This window comes from Microcaecilia unicolor, chromosome 1 (assembly GCF_901765095.1).
Source record: "Microcaecilia unicolor chromosome 1, aMicUni1.1, whole genome shotgun sequence".
Taxonomy (NCBI): domain Eukaryota; kingdom Metazoa; phylum Chordata; class Amphibia; order Gymnophiona; family Siphonopidae; genus Microcaecilia; species Microcaecilia unicolor.
Genome location: NC_044031.1, coordinates 241,285,653 through 241,305,144, shown reverse-complemented (window position 1 = coordinate 241,305,144; position 19,492 = coordinate 241,285,653). Strand labels below are relative to the sequence as shown.

Below are 19,492 nucleotides of genomic sequence, written 5' to 3'. Positions count from 1 at the left end.
AAAGTTGTTCACGAAAGGTAGACAAGAAAGATAACCTACCTGTGAGCATGGTTTTGATAAAAGTTCCTTCTGATGACTAATTAATACTGGAATGGGGAATACCTGTATTGCTAATGTGTGTGGGAAGTTGCAGAGACAGTGCAACTCCTAAACCAAAAGTAACCACACAGCAGTTCAATGCAGAGACAAAAAGACCAAGTCTTACCCATGTTTGTGTGGGATTAGCATAAAAATAATAAGTGAAAAATGTTACTGAAGTAAAATACATTGGCACGCGCCTCCAACGAAAGACGCTGCTAGAGGCTAACTAAATACAAGACAGAAAACATAGCTTCCTATAGGAAGTGTTCACTGGTCTGTAGTCATGTGACCTGGTCTTGGGGAGGCGGCATGGTGCTCCCTAGTAAGATGTTCTTCTCTGCTTCAGGCACAGCTCAGGGTCTGTAGTCACGTGACCTGATCGTGGGGAGGAGCAAGGTGACCCTAGTAAGATGTTATTCTCTGCTTCAGGCACAGCTCTCCGCCATTAGCTGCAGTATTCCACTTCTTGCAGCCCTCCAAGCAGTTCCGAGTCAATCTTTAGTCGGTCTTATCACTGCCAGCTGCTCCTCCCAAGTTCACAGTCGCCACAAGTTTTACCCCAGATTAGAGGACTGATACTCTGTCTTATGCTCTCTAGTAACCTCTTTCCTTCTCCTTTCATTTTTTTTTTTAAGGTTGTTGTGCTAGAAAAAGACAACTCCATAGCAGGGGCGTAGCTACGGGTGGGCCTGGGCGGGCCCAGGCCCACCCAATCTCAGCACAGGCCCACCCAGTCTCTCTGACCGGCCAATCGGTGCCTGTCTTTTTACGAGTCAGCAGCTCACTTTCAGCTTCCTCGTCCGGCTCTTTGGCTCATTATTTGCTTTCTCTCAGGGTGTTTTTTTCTCTCTAAATCCTGCTGAGCTCCTTGCACGTCTCCTCCAGAGCTTTTCTCTCCTTTAATATTGAGGTAAGGCCAAGGGCAGTATTTGGCTCTGCTTTTTTTTTTCCCTTCTCCTTTTGTCCGACCCCAACAGTTGTTCTTCTCTTGCAGTCACAGCTTCATATGTTTGTTTATTCCACATATATCACCTTTGTCCTTCTCACGCTTCCTGTACTCCAATTGTATTTTGAATCGGGGCCGTCAGGCAACCGGGCCGGGAGGCCTGTTCTGGTATGCGGCTGTAATCTGCTGTCATCAAGGCTGCTCCTGCAGGCTGATAGCTCTAGCCTTCCCCACTCTCACATAAAGTCTGCTCCCTGCAGCTCAGACACACAGAGCCTGCCCCTCCTCCACAGCCTGTGCACACACAGCCTGCCCATGCACACCGATCTTCGGGATTCCCCTGTACCAGGCAGACAGAGTGTGAGCAGTGAACTCCTAGAACCCGGAATCCCATGTGCACATTCATTAGGACCTCATTGGGGGCAATAGATCTCTATAGGAAGCTTAAGACCAAGTAACAAAAATGTTTTAATTTGTGTAATACCAGGTTTAAACAAAAATGTTGTGTCTTTAATGTTGGTGGGTTTCTGGGTGGGGGTGGGCTCTGTAGTGCCAAGGACGTTAAAAAAAGGTTCATCTATAAAACATTTTTTTTAAACTTGGGCACTGCAGAGACCACCCCCTACCGAGAAACCCATCAACATTAAATATAAATGTTGGTGGGTTTTATATTTAATGCTGGTGTGCATCAGGATGGGGGTGGGGAGAGATTGGGAAGGGTAGGGGAGATGGCTACAGGGATGATGGGGGGGGAAGGTAGGGCTGATGCCAGGCTACAGAGAGGGATGGGGGTAGGGAAGGGCAGAGCTGATGCTGAGCTACAGGCCAATTTCAAATTTTTGGTCCTCTAGTCTCAATTGATGAGGGTTAATCTATGTTCTGTATGTGACCCAGGTGAGAGATTCTGCTGGCATATGGTTTGTATGGGATCTGTATCAGTCTGACTTGTCTGTTTTTTTTCCAATGGAACACATATTGCTGTTGTGTATGTTCACTGCTGCCTTTTTAAAGGTGCTGTTGTTGGCATTTGTGTGTTCAGAACTGGTGGTGTTAAGGTTTGCAACATAGGTTCCAAGTATGGATGTGGTTTATGTTGATGCAGCACAACTGTTGGGCAGACTGTTTATTAAAAATCTGTCATCAAGTGCACTCTAAGGCATTATTTAGGAATGTCCCAAGAAACACTACTCACACCCATATACATAGTGCCCACCCATATTAGCTCTGGGCCCACCCAAAATGTTAGGTCTGGCTACGCCACTGCTCCATAGGAAACAGGGGAGAGGTGAAGGGATGGAAGAAGTAAATTCAAGGGGCACCAGAGACAGGGATCTGAAGACCTCCAGATATGACTCTGCAGACTCAAGCCACCCACACAGCTCAACTGGGAACCAGTTAACCAACCTTACCAGGAGCAAATGACTCAGAGCCAGAGGCTGAAAAGCATGTCTATCCACCTGCTGGAGACAGAAAATACCAAGGAGCTGGACTGGATGCCAAGAGATATATGTTTCAGCTCAGTTTTCAGTTCTCTATCTCCACCTGCTGGTTAACAGACACAGCTATCCCACAGGTTATGGAACAGTGGGAAGTTACATAATGGAACTATGGTTTAGTCCCCCTGGCTTCTAACTTCATTGGAGTAGCTCTAGAATGCTATAGAAGCAATGCTCACAAACCCCAGGAGAGAGAGAGAGAGTACCAGCTCTACATAACAGCAACACCTATTGCTAATATTAAAGGCAAATAAATACAGGGTTGTAAAAGGAGTTGTGATCTGGGTTCTTTTACCAAGAGCAGCCACTGTGAAGGCTAATTAAAAAAAAAAAGACTGAGTTTTAAGAAAGTGGCAGGGGGAAAAAAAGAGAGAAAATGCCTCTTAGTAGTAGTGAAGGAAGGACAAGGAGGTTTCAGCTGTGAATCACACCCTCTCTTCCAAGTCTTAAATGGTAGCAAGCAAGATGGGTTAGAAGTTCAGGAATGGAGGAAAGTGAGTCACTGGTCATAAAATAAAAAAATACTACTTAGTGAGTTGCGTACTTTGTTACAGGAGGTTCTTTTAGTACTTGGGCTGGCTATTGATGATAGAAAAACTGAGAATAGTATGACAAAGGCAGAATTATACAAATCTCATTACTGTATCTGATCTGTAATTCACCTTGATCATGGGTTTGGTAAGAGGCAGAACCAAATCAAAATAATTTCAGAATAGTAATGTAAACCATCAAAATAAAACAAGAAAAGTAGATTAAACTATATCTTTGCTTTACTTTTTATTACAATTCCAAAATTTTATAATACAAACATTTTTATGTCAAAACTACTAATCTTCCATATTTTGTCAGTGAACTTGAAGAAAAATAAATAAAGATTACCTTTTTTGTACATGCTCTGGCTCCTGCTTCTTTAAAGTCATCACAAAATAAAGAAGACTAATGCAGCAGGAAGCTAGAAACTTTAGTGTGTCATCATTAAGAAGAGTGGAGTGATCCTGAAGTTTACTTATGGCATATACAATAGATCCAGCTGTACTGTCAGGTATTACAGAAAGCACAGCCTGCAAGAGAATGCAATTATTTACAAGATGTTAAGAGAGATACAACATGAAGACACAGGTAATTTCCTAATATTTAAAAACTGAAAAATACAGAAAACATTGGATAAATAATTGTGTTGAATACTGCTGTATTAACAGCAACCTACCAACACTGTTGTGCTATTCTCCTGTGGTCATCATATGCTTTCCTGGGTGTTTCTATTTTTTTTTTGCCTTCCAGAAATTTTATACTGTATATTGCTTTTATATTACCACTGAAAGGCAGTAAAGCACATCATGCAAAAATAAAAAATACATTTTATGCATTTTCTAACATAGATCTAAATAACTACAAATGCAAATGATCTTAGTGATTTTTGACCTGGGGTGTGCAAATTATGATCTCCTTTTTTGGATCTGCTGAGCACTTGTGAAGTGGAATGACCACTGTCAAAGATTGCTCAATTCGACCGACTTTGGTCTCACTCAGTACAGCTCATTTTATTTATTTTAGTTACCAAGATTTATTTACTGCCTTTTTGAAGGAATTCACTCAAGGTGGTGTACAGGAAGGATAAAAAACACGGCAGCAAGGCTTATATTTGGAAAAACGCGATTTGAAAGTGCAAAACCCCTCCGCAAAAAACTACACTGGCTCCTAATCAAAGAACGCATTACCTTCAAAATCTGCACCCTGGTCCACAAAATTATCTACGGTGAAGCCCCGGGATACATGACAGACCTAATCAACCTACCAACTAGAAACACATCAGAATCAACACGATCATACCTTAATCTACACTACCCAAGCTGCAAAGGACTTAAATACAAATCAACTTATGCATCCAGCTTTTCCTACATAAGCACACAACTGTGGAATGCACTACCAAAAGCCTTGAAAACGACATACGAACACCTAAACTTCCGGAAATCACTAAAAACCAACCTGTTCAAAAAGGCACACCCCACCAGTCCTACTTAAATGCCTGATCCCTACAACACAACAAAACCAAATTACGTAATGGATAAAACTCAACCCTTCCGATGCACGATTCCATAATGTGGCTATGCCACATGATCTCTATCTTACCACAACACCACTTTGTATTTGTTCTCACCGGAGTCTGCAAACGCCCTCCGGTACTATGTAAGCCACATTGAGCCTACAAATATGTGGGATACAAATGTAACAAATAAATAAAAAACAAAACATGAGCAATAGATAATTACAGCAGTAAAAATATTCAAATAATACAAAGTATGGCATAGTATACTACTTACGTCAACACAATACATAATAGAATATTTTAACTGACAGTGTAGGGTATAAGCAAAGATGGAACATATAGAAAGGTAAGAGGAGTTAGAAAATAAGGTGATTAATTTAAAGAAAGTTGCATATGAGGTCAGAGAGATGGTTAAATATTATCTCAGCTAGGGAAGGAGTGGATAAATATGTTCTGCTGCAGTATGTGCAGCCCTTGTCACTCCTTGTATGTGCGAGTGAGACTAACAAGTTTAGTTACTTCTTCCACTAAAGGCCTGGTTGAAGAGCCAAGCTTTCACCTGCTTTCTGAAGTAGAGATAGTCTTGTGTTAAGCGGAGCAGTTCAGGCAGTGCTTTCCAGAGTGTGGGGGCTACTCCGGAGAAGGCTCGCTTGCGGGTATCACATCATGTAATGTCTTTTAGAGAGTGTGTGGTTAGGGATACCCCTTGGGAGGAACTTAGTGTCCTTGGAGGTGTGTAGAGGGTCTGCTGTTCTTCAATTACTCGGGGCTATTTCCTTTAAGGGCCTTGAAGATCAGACATAAGAGTTTTAAATTTAGCCCTGTATTGTATAGGTAGCCAGTGAAGTTATTGCAAAAAATGGAGGCACGTGGTCACATTGCTTGCAACCTTCTATTAGTCTTGCTGCAGCATTCTGAATCAATTGGAGCTGGTGCAGGCCCTTTGTAGGCAGACCGTTGTAGAGTGCATTACAGTAATCCAATCTTGATATCATGGCATCCACAACCGGGATAAGATTTATCTTCTCGATGTAAGGACAGAGGCAGCGTTGCTGTCACAAATAGTAGAAGCAGCTCTTGAAGGTTGCTTGGATTTGGGGAATCAGATGAAGTGTTGAATCTAACTGTATTCCAAGGTTCCTGACTTGTGATTTGAGTGGGAGTTCGTACTTCCCAAAAGAGATTTTGATGTCAGGCATGTATCCACTTGTTATGCTCTTATGGCCCAAGAGGTAAAACTGAGTCACATGGCACTTTCAGTTAGGCCCATTACTGCTTTTTCACTTGTAGTTCTATTGGTCCATCAATGCTTTAGCCCAAAAGTTACCTTTGGCTCTTGCCAACATCAACAGCAAGGGCCCAGAGTTTTGCACATATAAAATGCAGAAATGTTGAGTTTTTGTTAATTTCGATGACAGGGGCCATAGATTGCCTCACCACTACAGCGTGAAAGAGGAGAGGCAGTGAGCAAGTGCTATATCACTAGTAGTTGTTTTAAGATCTTAGAAAGTGAAGTGTTGCATTAACAGTAGGGGGAAAAATCACCTACGAAAATGAAATGGATGTGACAGTGCAAGTGTTGGGCTTGGAAAAGCGATGAAGCCAGAGAGAAGCCCAGGATAGTAAAATAATATTTTTTGGCCTTTCCACCCCAGCTGAAACAAATTGTCCAAAAACAAGTTATAAATAAATTTTACATATGCATAAGCAAATGGGCAGGAGGGGGATGAAAGAGTCTTTGGGGAAGACTCTTAGTAGCTATAGATGAAGGAATGCTGGGCATAGGCGAGCACATTTTTTACATAGTGTCTCTCTTCATGTCAGTGTGTGAGCAGGGCTTAGCTCACACACTTCACAGGAAGGGAAATAAAAAAGTCTAATAAAAAAAATTTCTGGTGTCCCAGTGGGCCTTGGACCCCCAGATCTTTTCAATCCTCACTCCACTCCACAGATGTTCCCTGGTAGCCCTCCAGGTTCCAGACCCCTTCCACCTACCTGTGTAATTGGAAAGTAGGAGCAATGCCCACTCACCTCTCGTGCTACTATCCTCCAAAATCTATTTGATTCAACTCACACCTTTTCAGTAATAAGTCAAGGTGAGTTATTCAGGTACTCTAGGTATTTTCCTGTCTCCAAAGGGCTTACAATCTGATTTTGTACCTGAGAGTTATGTGATTTGCCCAAGATCACAAGAACAGCAGCAGGATTGGAACCTGGCTTCCCTGGTTGTCAGCCAGATTCTCTAGCCATTAGACTACTCCTTCACTCCCAATGACCAGTGGTGACCATGCTGCTGCAGCAGCATGGCCAAAGGAGAGTACACAAGGAGCAGGATGTGCTCCATGATGAGCTACTTGTAGGAGACTCCTCTTTTTGAGATGAATCTTTTCATCAACAATTTGGGACAATTGAGCCCTCTGAATGTTCCCACCTCATTTTTGCTTTTGATTATAACCCCCATCATCTCATCTCCTGAAATCATGCTTTTCATGACCTCCCAATCCTTTCCAAACCACTAGGGGGAACCAGTTTGAAAAACCTGGCTGTTCATGCACATCTGATAAGGTAAAATATTTGACCCCCTGTATCCCTCGCTCTTACCACTTCTCCTCACCTTTTCTTCATCAAACTGCTAACCCTGACTGCCAGACTCTCTCTTTACTCCACTGCAGGACCATATACTCTAACACTACTGCTCTTCATGAGATTATCATTTCTTGTCATGTCATGTTCCTTTGCTTAACCAAAACTTAGCTTTATTATGGCAAAAAGTTTGTCCTTTAGCAGTGCCTTCCTAATGGCTATGTGGCACTCTGTTCCTAGAGTTGTCAAAAGGGAAAGGGTCATCGCATCCATTCTATTGCAAATACTTTTCCTTTCACAGAGCTTTCTTCCAGTCTCTTTCACCTCGATTTATTACTTATTTCCCACCCATTGCCGACTCAGTATCATAGGGTACTCTGTCATAGACCGCTGAAATCTCTGTTAGGTTTCCTAACCTCCCCATCTTGGGCAACTTTCACTTGGACACCCTTCAACCACAAAATAACTGGTTCACTGCCTTACTTTCTGACCTCAGACTCCAGTCACATCTTGGCTTGTCCACATTTAGTTACTATTAGATATGCCTTCCTTTCAGCACATTAGATAGGATACTACTGGTCAAGCATATTTTATGCTGCAGATACAAGTTTGTGGAATTCTATTACACAGGAACTATGATGAATGGAGAATTTTCTCCAGTTCTGGAACCTGTTGAAAGATTTTCTATTTTCTGAAGCTTTTTATTTGCAAATACTCAATTAACCATCTAAACATTGGTTCTGAATGGTAAGAATTGATTAGATGACTAAGTACTTGCTTGTAGAATGAATTTAAGATGATATGACTGGAGTATATGATTACATTTTACGAAAATGTTTGACTGTCATTGTCTAGTATTGTCTATTTGGCATATTGTGTATGTTTCATTGTTATCACCTAGGAAAATGGATAGTGCGGCTACAAATATTTTAAATAGTTTCCCTTCAATCAGTTCTCAAATTCTTCAAGGACTTTCAGATTTTCTTCCTCATTAAGAAGATATCTGCCTGGGACAAAACTCCCTGCATTTTGTTGGACTACATTGCTCCACTAAAATCAGTTTGTCTGCATTTCCCCCACTACCATCCTTGGTACCATTCTGGTTTCCACCTCATCAAATGTCAGGCTAGACAGGCTGAAAGACACTGGAGATGCAGAAATCCAGATAGCTTGGTCCATTGTCCAGCAGCCCACCTGTTCACTCAGAAGCTAAAAAGGACAAAGAAATCTTAACATTCAACCTTCACTAACAATTTGGTCAATAGTTTCAAGAAGTTATTCTCTACTTTAACTAATTTGACCTTTTATTCCAGTCTCTCTTGCCACTGACTCCTTCACTATTTCAGTTTTCAAATTAGTGATCTTTGCCACTTTTTAAATTTTTCCTCTACCCCCAAACTCTGGTCAGCCCGGTTTCTATATGACAGGGCACACTAACCCAATCTTGGGCATGTTTCAACTGGATTACTAGCTTCTCCCTTACAAAACTACTATCCTCTTCTAGAACCACCTGTTTGCTTGATCTTTTCCCTTCTCCAGGTACAGGCATTTCTACACTGAGTCTCCTTCCCTTCCGCCTATCTATTTTCAACCATGGTCTTGTCAGTGGCTAAGTCCATACATACAGCTTGGAAACAGACCCTTGTTTGTCCCCTCCCGATCCTTCTTTTTCATCCTATGAGCCTGTCTCTAACCTCACCTAGCTCTCAAAGCTAACTGAGAAGGTGGTCTTTATTTTACTCCTGCAGCACATAGAAAATCTCTATGTCCTACACACCATCAATCTGGCTTCTGTTCTGGATGTAGACTGGAGACCATTTGGGTGGGCCTCCTTAGTGAGTTTCACAGTATTCTTAACGCTGGTAAGTTTGTTTTTGTTGTTCCTTGATTTTTCATCCACATTCAGTCTGGTAGTTCAACCTTGTTGCTTAACAGGCTTCCTGATATTGGCCTCTGTCTCTGTCCTTAGTTGGTTTAATTCAACTAAGCATTCTAACTGGATGCTCCTTCAAAGTTCTTCTATCCTCTTCCTTTAGAATTCACCATCTTCAATGCAGGGTTCCACATAGTTCAGATGGAGGACAAGCAGTAGTAGGACAGTTTTCAAAGGGATTTGTCTAGGAAATTTATAGCTGGGTAAATTCCCAGGGCTCAACACATCCCTTCCCTTCCCTTATTTTGTACACAGGTACATTTGTATTAGTAGACTTCTCCACTCCAGCTCAGATTTTTTAAATAAATTCTATTTATATGAGACTGTCCCCACCAGAGAGACACAGAAACATACACAAGTGCATACATTCTTTAGCTGTTTTGCTGCTCATGTGCTCATTTGAGCACAGTCTCCAGCCCTCATCAAGTCTGCCCACCATCATGCATTTGCTACTAGTTCTTTTGAAAGTGCTGCCTTAAGTGGTTCAGGCTTCAGTGTTTTTTTTTAATGTACTTTATTGAAACAATGCATAGCACATATGAGTTTATCTTGTTGGGCAGACTGGATGGACCATGCAGGTCTTTTTCTGCCGTCATCTACTATGTTACTATCCAGCATATAATTGAAACTTTTTGCCAGCGATCTTCCGACACAAATCGGGAGATCGCTGGCGATTTCGCAAAAGTGGCTAAAAGCGTATAATCGAAAGCTGGCTTTTTAACAGCATCGCCGCTTTCCCATCGCCTCGACGGCGAAAGTTCAAGGGGGCGTGGCTACCAGATGGTCGGCTTTCGGCGATAATGGGAAAAAAAAGCGGCGTTAAGCGGTATTTGGCCGGGTTTACTTGGTCCTTTTATTTTCACGACTAAGTCTCAAAAAGGTGCCCCAACTGACCAGATGACCACCGGATGGAATGGGGATGACCTCCCCTTACTCCCCCAGTGGTCACCAACCCCCTCCCAATACTACAAAAGTTAAAATGAAAACCTTTTTCGCCAGCCTGTATGCCAGCCTCAAATCCCGTACCCACCTCCATGACAGCAGAATGTGTTGTATCGTCTGACAGCCTTTCCGTGGTTGCAATGTGGCTCTCGGGTGAGTGTGACACCTTTTATGTTAGGTGCCCTGCAGAGTCACATCAGCAATGCATTGTGGTGGGTGTAGGGTACTGGGCTCTACTCCCATGGTGCTTTTCCCCCTGCTAACTGGGTCAGAGTGTGCCCTGTTTTGTTTCCGGTAGTCCATGCGTTCGTGGCCATTTTTGTAAGCCAGTTTTAGATCCCTTTCATGTGTTACCCACGTTAGAAAACGTTCTTACCTTGAATGCTGCTGAAAGAGGGCATTGTAAAGCATTCTGCCAGCTCGGACCTACTGCTAATCTCAGTATCAGGGAGATTCTTTGCCAGTGGGGCACAACCTCTGATCTGCAGTTAACTGTGAGTAAAGGTGCTTATTCAAATAAAGCACTTTTTCAAAGACATTAGTCTTCAGGTGTCAACTGCTGTGCCAAGGTTATACAGCAGCAACAAGTCCTAGAGGCCTGAGTGTGTGCAGGTCCCTGGAGCACCTTTAGTGGGTACACATTTGTGGGTAGGGGGTTTGGGGGGGGGGGGCTCAGCACCCACAGTAAGGGAGCTATGCATGTGGGAGCTGTTTCTGAAGTCCACCACACTGACCCCTAGGGTGCCCGTTGGTGTCCTGGCATGTAAGTGCACTACAAATGCTGGCTCCTCCCACAACCAAATGCCTTGGATGTCGCTGGGTTGGAGATGGCCGACATTTTTTTCCATTATCGCTGAAAAACAAAACCGGCCATCTCAAACCCAGCGACATCCAAGGCATTTGGCCGGTCTAAACCGTATTATAAAAAAAAAAAAAAAAAAAAAGATGGCCGGCCATCTTTTTGATAATACGGTTCCAGCCAGCTGTTGCGCCACCGCCAAAATAGCAAAATAGATCGCCGGCGATCTATTTCGCCGGCGCCATTCGATTATGCCCCTCCACGTTACTAGTTCTTTTTCTTAACCTGCATCAGACCCTTTATTTATTTATTGCATTTGTATCCCACATTTTCCCACCTCTTTGCAGGCTCACACTTTTCCGCAATCTTAAATTTCTCCTTCTTTTCAAAAATTCCACTCTTTCCAGAACAACCCACTAGTTCCACATCTCTCTCCATAGTCCCACACAGGCTCAGCCCCTCCGGTTAACTAAGCCCATTGGCTGGATCCTACCACACTTTCTGCACTGGAGGGGGTAGGATTGAACAGCTGCAAGGGGATAAACTCTGGAAAATATCCAGACAGGTATTTTACAAAATTTGTTGAATTCTGAAAAAATCTAGACAGTTGGCAATCCTATGCTCATGAGTCCTTAGCACACCTAACAGGGCCCCCATAAGCTTTGGGGCCCTAGGCACATGCAGTTGCTTGGATAATCAATTATTGCTTATTGGGTTCTTAATATAGCGTCTTTAAAGCAAATCAAAGCAGTTCACAAAAATTAATAAAGAATATAAAATACATTACTTGTCAATTCCTTTAAATACCTCAGCATAATCATTGTTCAGGTATGTAATGTCGTGAAGTATTTCTCTCTGGGCTCTCCATCAGTTTCGCTCCATCTGTTCTTTTCTCAATACATCAGCTTAGCCTACCCTTTTCTGTTCCATAGACACTAAGTTTTGACTACTGAAATATTGTTTATGTCAGTATTACCAATGCCCAGCCAAACGTCTTCAATCAGTCTAAAATACCGTTATCCAGATTCCGTATCATACCTGGAAATCTGATCACATCACTCTCATTCAACATCATTGGTTTCCTATCAAGTTTAGGGTCTTTCCTATTGTAATTTGTAGTTCTATTTCTATTTTTACTTGATTTTATTTTGTAAACCGCTTTGATCTGCTTGTCAGAAAATTGAAGTATATCAAATTTGAAAATAAACGGCAAATGATAAAATCTTGTCTCTCACTGACAAGGCCATTTGCTCAGGCTATCAGTCATATTTAGTCTTGAATACTCTTCGTTTGCTGCCCTCATCTACTAGACTCAGACTAGCTGTCCGTCCTCTAGCCCTCTCTTGCCTTCACTCTACTAGACACAGAGTTCTTTTTTCTAGCCCTAATGCTTTGGAATATGCTCTTCCTAGCTCTCCAATTCGAACCATCCATACCAGGTTCAGGTCTGCTTTAAAGACCCACCTCTTCACCCAAGTTTTTGGTGACTCCTAGACTCCATGGGCTCCATTACCATCAGGGTAACTTGCCTAACTTCCCCTCCTCTTTTCCATCTCTCCCGTCATGCTGATTGTCTTGTTGATTTATGGAATTCCTTTCCTCCTCTTATATTTACTATTATTGTAAAATGCCTTGCTGTGCTCTCACACAAAGTGCTGTATACTGAATCCACACAAACATCAATATTTAGTGGAGTACTCGCCAGCTTTCAAAATAGCAATGAGTGGAGTGGAACAGGTGGATGTGAAGTGTCTGTTCACGCTTTCCAAAAATACTAGGACTAGAGGGCATGCGATGAAACTACAGTGTAGTAAATTTAGAACAAATCTCAGAAAAGTTTTCTTCACCCAACGCATAATTAAACTCTGGAATTTGTTGCCAGAGAACGTGGTGAAGACGGTTAGTTTGGCAGAGTTTAAAAAAGGGTTACACGGTTTCCTAAAGGACAAGTCCATAAACCACTACTAAATGGACTTGGGAAAAATCCACAATTCCAGGAATAACATGTATAGAATGTTTGTACGTTTGGGAAGCTTGCCAGGTGCCCTTGGCCTGGATTGGCCGCTGTCGTGGACAGGATGCTGGGCTCGATGGACCCTTGGTCTTTTCCCAGTGTGGCATTACTTAATAACTAGATTGATTTTATATGCAGCAAGTAAACGTCAGGATGCACAGCTAGGGGTCAGGTGCTGCCATTTTGGAAGAAGGTGACAACTCGAGGAGGAAACTGTTGGATACTTCCCTGAGACCAGGAAGTACTATTGGTCCACAGGAGACAGGATGCCACAGCACCAGAGGCTCTCTGGTTGCAAGTTTCCCTATGGTGGAGATGAAGACTGTATCTGGATTCAAGCGAGCTTGGGACAAGTGCATAGGATCTCCAAGGGAGACGAAGGGATAGTAGATAGCATGATTGGGCAGACTGGATAGACCATATGGTCTTTATCTGCCTTTACTTTTCTCTGTTTGTATGACTGAATTGTTGTGTTTTGATATAATCCCTACCCACTTCTGTTTCTTGTCATCACTTGTGTTATTGTTGTTATATCTGTTTTACACACAAAATATTCTTGGATTTTATACTGCAATGATGCTAAGTTCCCTTGTGTGAACTGTGGTAAAATAAATATAATAAATGATATGCCCTAATGAAGTTGATTTTTAAACTTGACTGAAAGACTAAGAAGTTACTCAAGCAGTGTTGTTTGGGAGAGGAAAAAGTGCCTAGGGCAGTTCAGCTGTGACTGGTTATGGAGCCTGTCTAGCGCCTAAAAGGGCAATCCTGATTGGGAAGCAAAGATCCTTGCTCCTTGCATTCCAATCAGGATCACACTTTTAAGTGGCAGACAGGCTCCGTGACTAATCACAGCTGAGCCGTGATCGGTAGCTCATATCAACAACGTAGAGGGATTATTGAGGGTGTGGGAATGAGGGGGGGGGGGGTGCATTCCCTGCTCCTTGCAACTTGTTCCAGCGCAGTTGTTTTGCAGGAGGTGGTCCGGGATTTAGTACCACTTGGAATATGAACTCCCATCTACCCTGCATCACCCCTGTGAGTTTACTGCGGTGCCGTGGTGCACAGTTTGGGAAACACTGGCCTAGGGATTTCTGTCAACTCAGATGGCAACCTGTTTCCATTTAAATTTATAAGATCTTCTAGTGGGTCTATCTTGCAATCTAGAATGACCTAGGATACACTGTCAAACACATTCTGAGTAGCCAAGGTTACCTACTCCACATACAAGCTGTCAGGGCAAGGGACTTGATGCTGGGTGCAACAATGTTCCTGTGCCTGCACAATCAGTGTTAAGGAATACTACAGTTTTTTGTTTCCTTATGGAAAGTTCCAGAGGGGAACCACACTTGTCTCAACCACCAGGGAGCTATCAGAATCATGGTTTCTTGATCCTGCCCAAATTTCAGAAGAGTCTGAAATAGTCTGTCAAGACTTTGAACCTGCCCTTCAACGCTAACTGTACCCACATAAGCAATGTTAGTTCTGCAAAAAAATAGCAGAGGCTAATGCAGCCAGTGGACAGACAACAGTTCACAATACAAAAGTATTAAACCTAGTGTGCAGTATACATTATCATTTGTTTCTGCATCCAAAAATATATTTTTGTATGTTGCTCTAATGGAATTTCAAGTATTACAGCCATCTGGGCACCAAATGTGCACCCGCTGTAAAGTGCTAATTGTCATCCCTGGAAAAGCAATGACACATTTAAATTATAAAAATTATATTCTCTAAATTTCCATTATAATTTTAAAACTATAAAATTATGGTCAATTGTCAACTAGCTTTTTGGGGTCAGGCTGATATACTAAAAAAAAATTGATTATGATAGTAATAAATGAAAATAGAATTTTTCATCACTCTTAATCTAAGACACCTATATGTGGCCATCTCTGGGAAAAGGTGACTAAAGTCACAAGAAAAAATGAGGTCTTAATGAAATCTGTTAGAGCAAACAATCCGTAATACAACAGTCCAAATCCCATCCTTTTATGTGAAAAAATAAAACAGGTTACAAAGTTCAAACATGTAAGTTTTGCAGGCTGGTTATGGACCCAAGACATGACAAGTCAGATGTTCTCAACATTTTGGATGCACTGATTTAGTCACTTTTTCCCAGTGATCTTTGTCATAAAGCATATGGAGACAGACTTGACGTTCTCAATATGTATATTTTGGAAGAAAGGCGGGAGAGGGAAGATTTGATAGAGACACTTAAATACCTCTATGGCATAAATACACATGATGTAAATCTTTTTCAATTGAAAGGAAGCTCTGGAATGAGGGGACACAGTATGAAGGTGAAGGGAAAAAGAATCAGTAACCTAGGAAAATTCCTCACAAGAAGGGTAGTAACAGCATCCAGGTGGAGATGAAGTCTTCACATTTTCTGATTTAAGGGAGTATTAAACTCAACGTCAATGTCACCCTTTCTCACACATCCCTCACAAAACACCCCAGTCACACTCAGCCATTCTCACATACCCCCACTCACACTTTCTAATACAGCACTTAGCAAAACACCCCACTCACACTCGCCCGTTCTCACACACCCTAGAATAGCGCACCCCACTCATACTCACTTCTCAGTATCACACCTCCACTAACACTCACCCGTTCTCACACACCCCAGACAATTCTTGGCAGCCATTTTGAATCGGTGCCAGCAGCGCCCTGAGAGGGGGGGACAGGGGGGACGACAAAATTCCCCAGGCCTCCAAGGGGGGCCCAGCGCCGGGGTCAGGCCGCTGGCGCTGCAGTCCCCGGTCTCACCTGGCACCGGACCCCCTGCATTAAAATCGGCAGCGCCTCTCAGCTGAGCTCCATTTGGAGAGGCAGATCACCTCCCTTCAGGTCTTCCCTCGAGGGTGGGACACAGTGAGGGAAGGCCTGAAGGGAGGTGATCTGCCTTTCAAAATGGAGCTCAACTGAGGTGCTGCCAATTTTAATGCAAGGGGCCCCTGGTGGCGGACGGAACCGAGGGCAGGCAGGTGAGACCGGGGACTGCAGTAGCGCTGGCATCGGCGGGCGGCCTTGCTCCGGGTACAGCTTAGTCTCTCGGTGGCCCTGGGCACTGGGACTGTCAGCACTGCAAGGGGAACAGAATGCAGGGTGGCGCTCCTGGCAGGAAACAGGGAGCTCTTTCCTGCCCCGAAGAGGTCACTAGACCACCAGGGCAGTAGAGTAAGCTAAGAGGAGGAGAGGATAGGACACCCTTGGGGGGGGGGGGGGGGGGGTTGTGTGTGTATGAAAGGGGTGGAGCGATATGTGAGGGGCGGGGTGTGACAGGAGGTGGGGCATGTGTCCTCTTTTTTGGGGGGACCAAATATGGTAATCCTAATCTAGTAGCGCTATAGAAATAAGAAGTAGTAGTAGTAAAACACTCCTGCCCTGACATCATAAAATTCTTACATACCATCCTAACCATTAGCTCTAGGCAGTTCACAAATAAACTTAATAAGTAAACTACAAAAGCAAACATATCCCAACTATACAATGAAGTTCTGATGCAAAAATCACCAGGATCAATTAAAATATTTTTGAAAAAGCCTGAATTTTAGAGATCGCCTAAATCTCAAATAGTCTTGTTTTAATCTAAGAACAGTAGGCAATGTATTCCAGGATGAAACTGCAGTAAACTGAAATCATTTTTTCCCAAGATGATTCTAGAGGATGATGAGGGAACCAAAAGCTTATTCTTACGAATCAATCTACAAGAAAGATGATTATTTTCAATGAATGCAGAACAGTTACCATAGATAATTTTATAAACTAAACACAATATTTTAAAATCATTCCTGGCATTCATAGGAAGCTAGTGTACAGATTTAAGCAACAGAGTGATCCTATCAAATTTTTATAAAGTAGAATCCTAGATGCAGTGTTTTGAGCCAAATGGATTCTTGATAGAGAAGTTTTAGTTAGTCCTGAGTATAATGAGTTATAGTAATCGATTCTTGAAAAAATGAAGGCACTGCTATGTCATCTACTGAGAAAAAAAATAGAATGTGGCAGAGCATATGAAGCTGAGAGAACACAGAAAAAGATAAACGTTTAATTTGAAAAGGCTCACTCAGCTGGGTATCTAACCACGTTCCTAAACTACGAACTTTGGATTGTAATTGAATAGGTTGACCATTTAAAACAGTGTTAATAGCTGGAACAAAAGGGGACTGACATCACAAGACCACCAGGGATTGTAAAATACACCTGGGGGAGAGACAATTCCTTTTCGCAGGGGGGGGGGGGGGGGAGAGACAAACAGGACACATCACAAATTTTTGGGCTTCCACTGAAAACACATGGGTCAGTTTTGGCTGAAACCAAAATCATGGCCATAAATTAAAATACACTAAACAAATTCTTAGGTGGTGAGATTGCTTTTGATCTTGGAGCTCTTTGAAGCCATTTTCCTTCAAGTATAGTCATTTTTCAATTTGTGGATTTTTCTTGAAATTGTTCATAAATTAAAATAGCCATTTGGCCAACACTGAAACCAGACAGAAATAGGATTTTTGGGCTGATTTTGGCGCCGTAACTGAAACTTGGTCGAATCTACCAGGCGTCCACCACATTCTCTGTGAAAACACTTTCTGATGTAACTCCTAAGTTGATCTCCCCTTCCTCACAAACTCAATTCATGTCCTCTCTGTTTCTAGAAAGGATTTGTTTGCACATTAATACCTTTCCAAGTATTTAAATGTGCATATCATATCTTCTCTAGCCCTCCTTTCCTCTAGGGCAGTGCTTTCCAATCTTTTTGTGGTTGTGACCCCTTGAGTAGAGCCAAATAAAATTGTATGATCTGCCCCCCTCTTTCCAGAGGTGAAGGATAATATGGAACGAGATAACCTAGGTTGTGACCCCAAATGCAGGTTTTGGGACTCCATTTGGAGTTCCAATCCACAGTTTGGGAAACTGTGCTCTAGGATATACATATTCAGGTCATATAAGAAGAGACTTGATGACCTGAATATGTATACCCTAGAGCAGAGTCTTTTGGCATAAACCCCATATCATTTTGTCGCTTTTCCCTGAACTGCTTCATGTCTTTTTTTTTTACCTCAGAACGATACAGCCTCCAAAACTGAACACAATACTCCAAATGGGGCACTACCCATGACTTGTACAGGAGTATTCAACACCTCCTTTCTTCTGCTGAAAATAGCTCTACGTAACCCAGCATTCTTCTGGCTACAACCACTGACTTGTCACAATGTTTCGCCACCTTTATCTTCAGACACTGTCACCCTAAGGTTTCTCTCCTGAAATGTGCTAGTCATTCTCATTTTTTTTTATTTATTTATTAGGATTCATTTACTGACTTTATGAAGGAATTCACTCAAGCTGGTGTACAGCAAGAATTAGTCAAACATAAGCAATAGACAATTACAGCAGTAAAAACATTCAAATAACAATACAAAGTATGTTACTTACAATTTCAACACAACACGCAACAAAACAGATGGAACATATAGACAAATAAGACAGAGTAACAGGACTAAGAAAATAAGGGGATTAATTTAAAGCAGATGTCAGAAAGATGCTTGAATATTATCTTAGCTAGGGTAGATAAACATGTCCCGCTATATGCAGCTGGAGTGTGCGAGTGTGTGTGTGAACAGCAAGTTAGTTACTTCTTCCATTAACAGTCTAGTTGAAGAGCCAAGCTTTCACCTTATCTCCCTATCTTGTACATCTTTGTTGGATTTGTATACCTCAAGTGCATCACTCAGCACTTCTCTGTATTAAGTTTTAACTACCAGATCTAAGACTATTCCTCTAATTTTTATAGCTTTCTTCTCATGTTTTATACTCCCTCCAGGGTGTCCACACTCTGTTGGCAACCTTGGTGCCATCCGCCGAAAGTTAAACTTTTCCTTCTATCCTTTTTACAGCATGAGGATCATGGTTTGGCCCCAGGCTTCACAGGCACCACTTCTTAAAGTTGTTGAGGGTTTTTTTTTCAGGGGCATCTCATCCAATAGAATAACTGCTGTGGAATCAGATGACTCAAATTTTTTTTTTATTATTGGTATAATTTTGTAACAGCCAACATACACAAAGTAAACAACCTTTCCACTCTAGCCCACGCAGGGGCAAACAATTACTAAATAAATACATCATGTATAATCTCCACTTCATTAATCTTATTTTCAGTGGTCCTGATAGCATTATCCTTTAACCAAATAAACTTTGCATTATCATTATGCATTGCCCCTCCCCCAACCCCCCATCCACATCCAGCCCTTTCGTATCTTGGGAATGCCCCACAGTTCTTTGGGACAAGCTCCTTCTCCCCCTCCACATTTCTCCTCTGAATCCCCACCTTCATAAATGCGTGCTAAACGCTGTTGGATTGAGCCCACCCCCTTTATGTCGCAGATGCCCTTCCCTACAGTATGCCATAAGGCGTCCATTTGTATTAATTGACCCAATTTGCATTTCGAATCACCCAAAGATGTGTGTGTGTGGGGGGGGGGGGGGGGTCTGTCTTCTTCCAATGTTGTGCTATGAGGCACTTGGCTGCTGCCAGCCCCCACTGTATCAGTTTGCTCTTCTCCCAAGAATCTCTCTCATTATATAAGCCCAAGAGGCACACCGAGGGATTGCACACTAAAGATGTTTCAATCAGAATTACTAATGCTT

General features: G+C 42.4%; 1 protein-coding gene across 3 annotated transcripts in view; it reads right to left on the bottom strand.

Moving 5' to 3' along the window:
- Positions 1–19,492, bottom strand: part of TEX10 (testis expressed 10) — a 236,419-nt gene that overhangs the window by 20,954 nt on the left and 195,973 nt on the right. For all 3 annotated transcript variants that reach the window (XM_030205096.1, XM_030205101.1, XM_030205108.1), the window contains exon 12: positions 3,403–3,584. In XM_030205096.1, the coding sequence (XP_030060956.1) occupies positions 3,403–3,584 (182 nt within the window). The remainder of the gene's footprint in view (positions 1–3,402; positions 3,585–19,492) is intronic.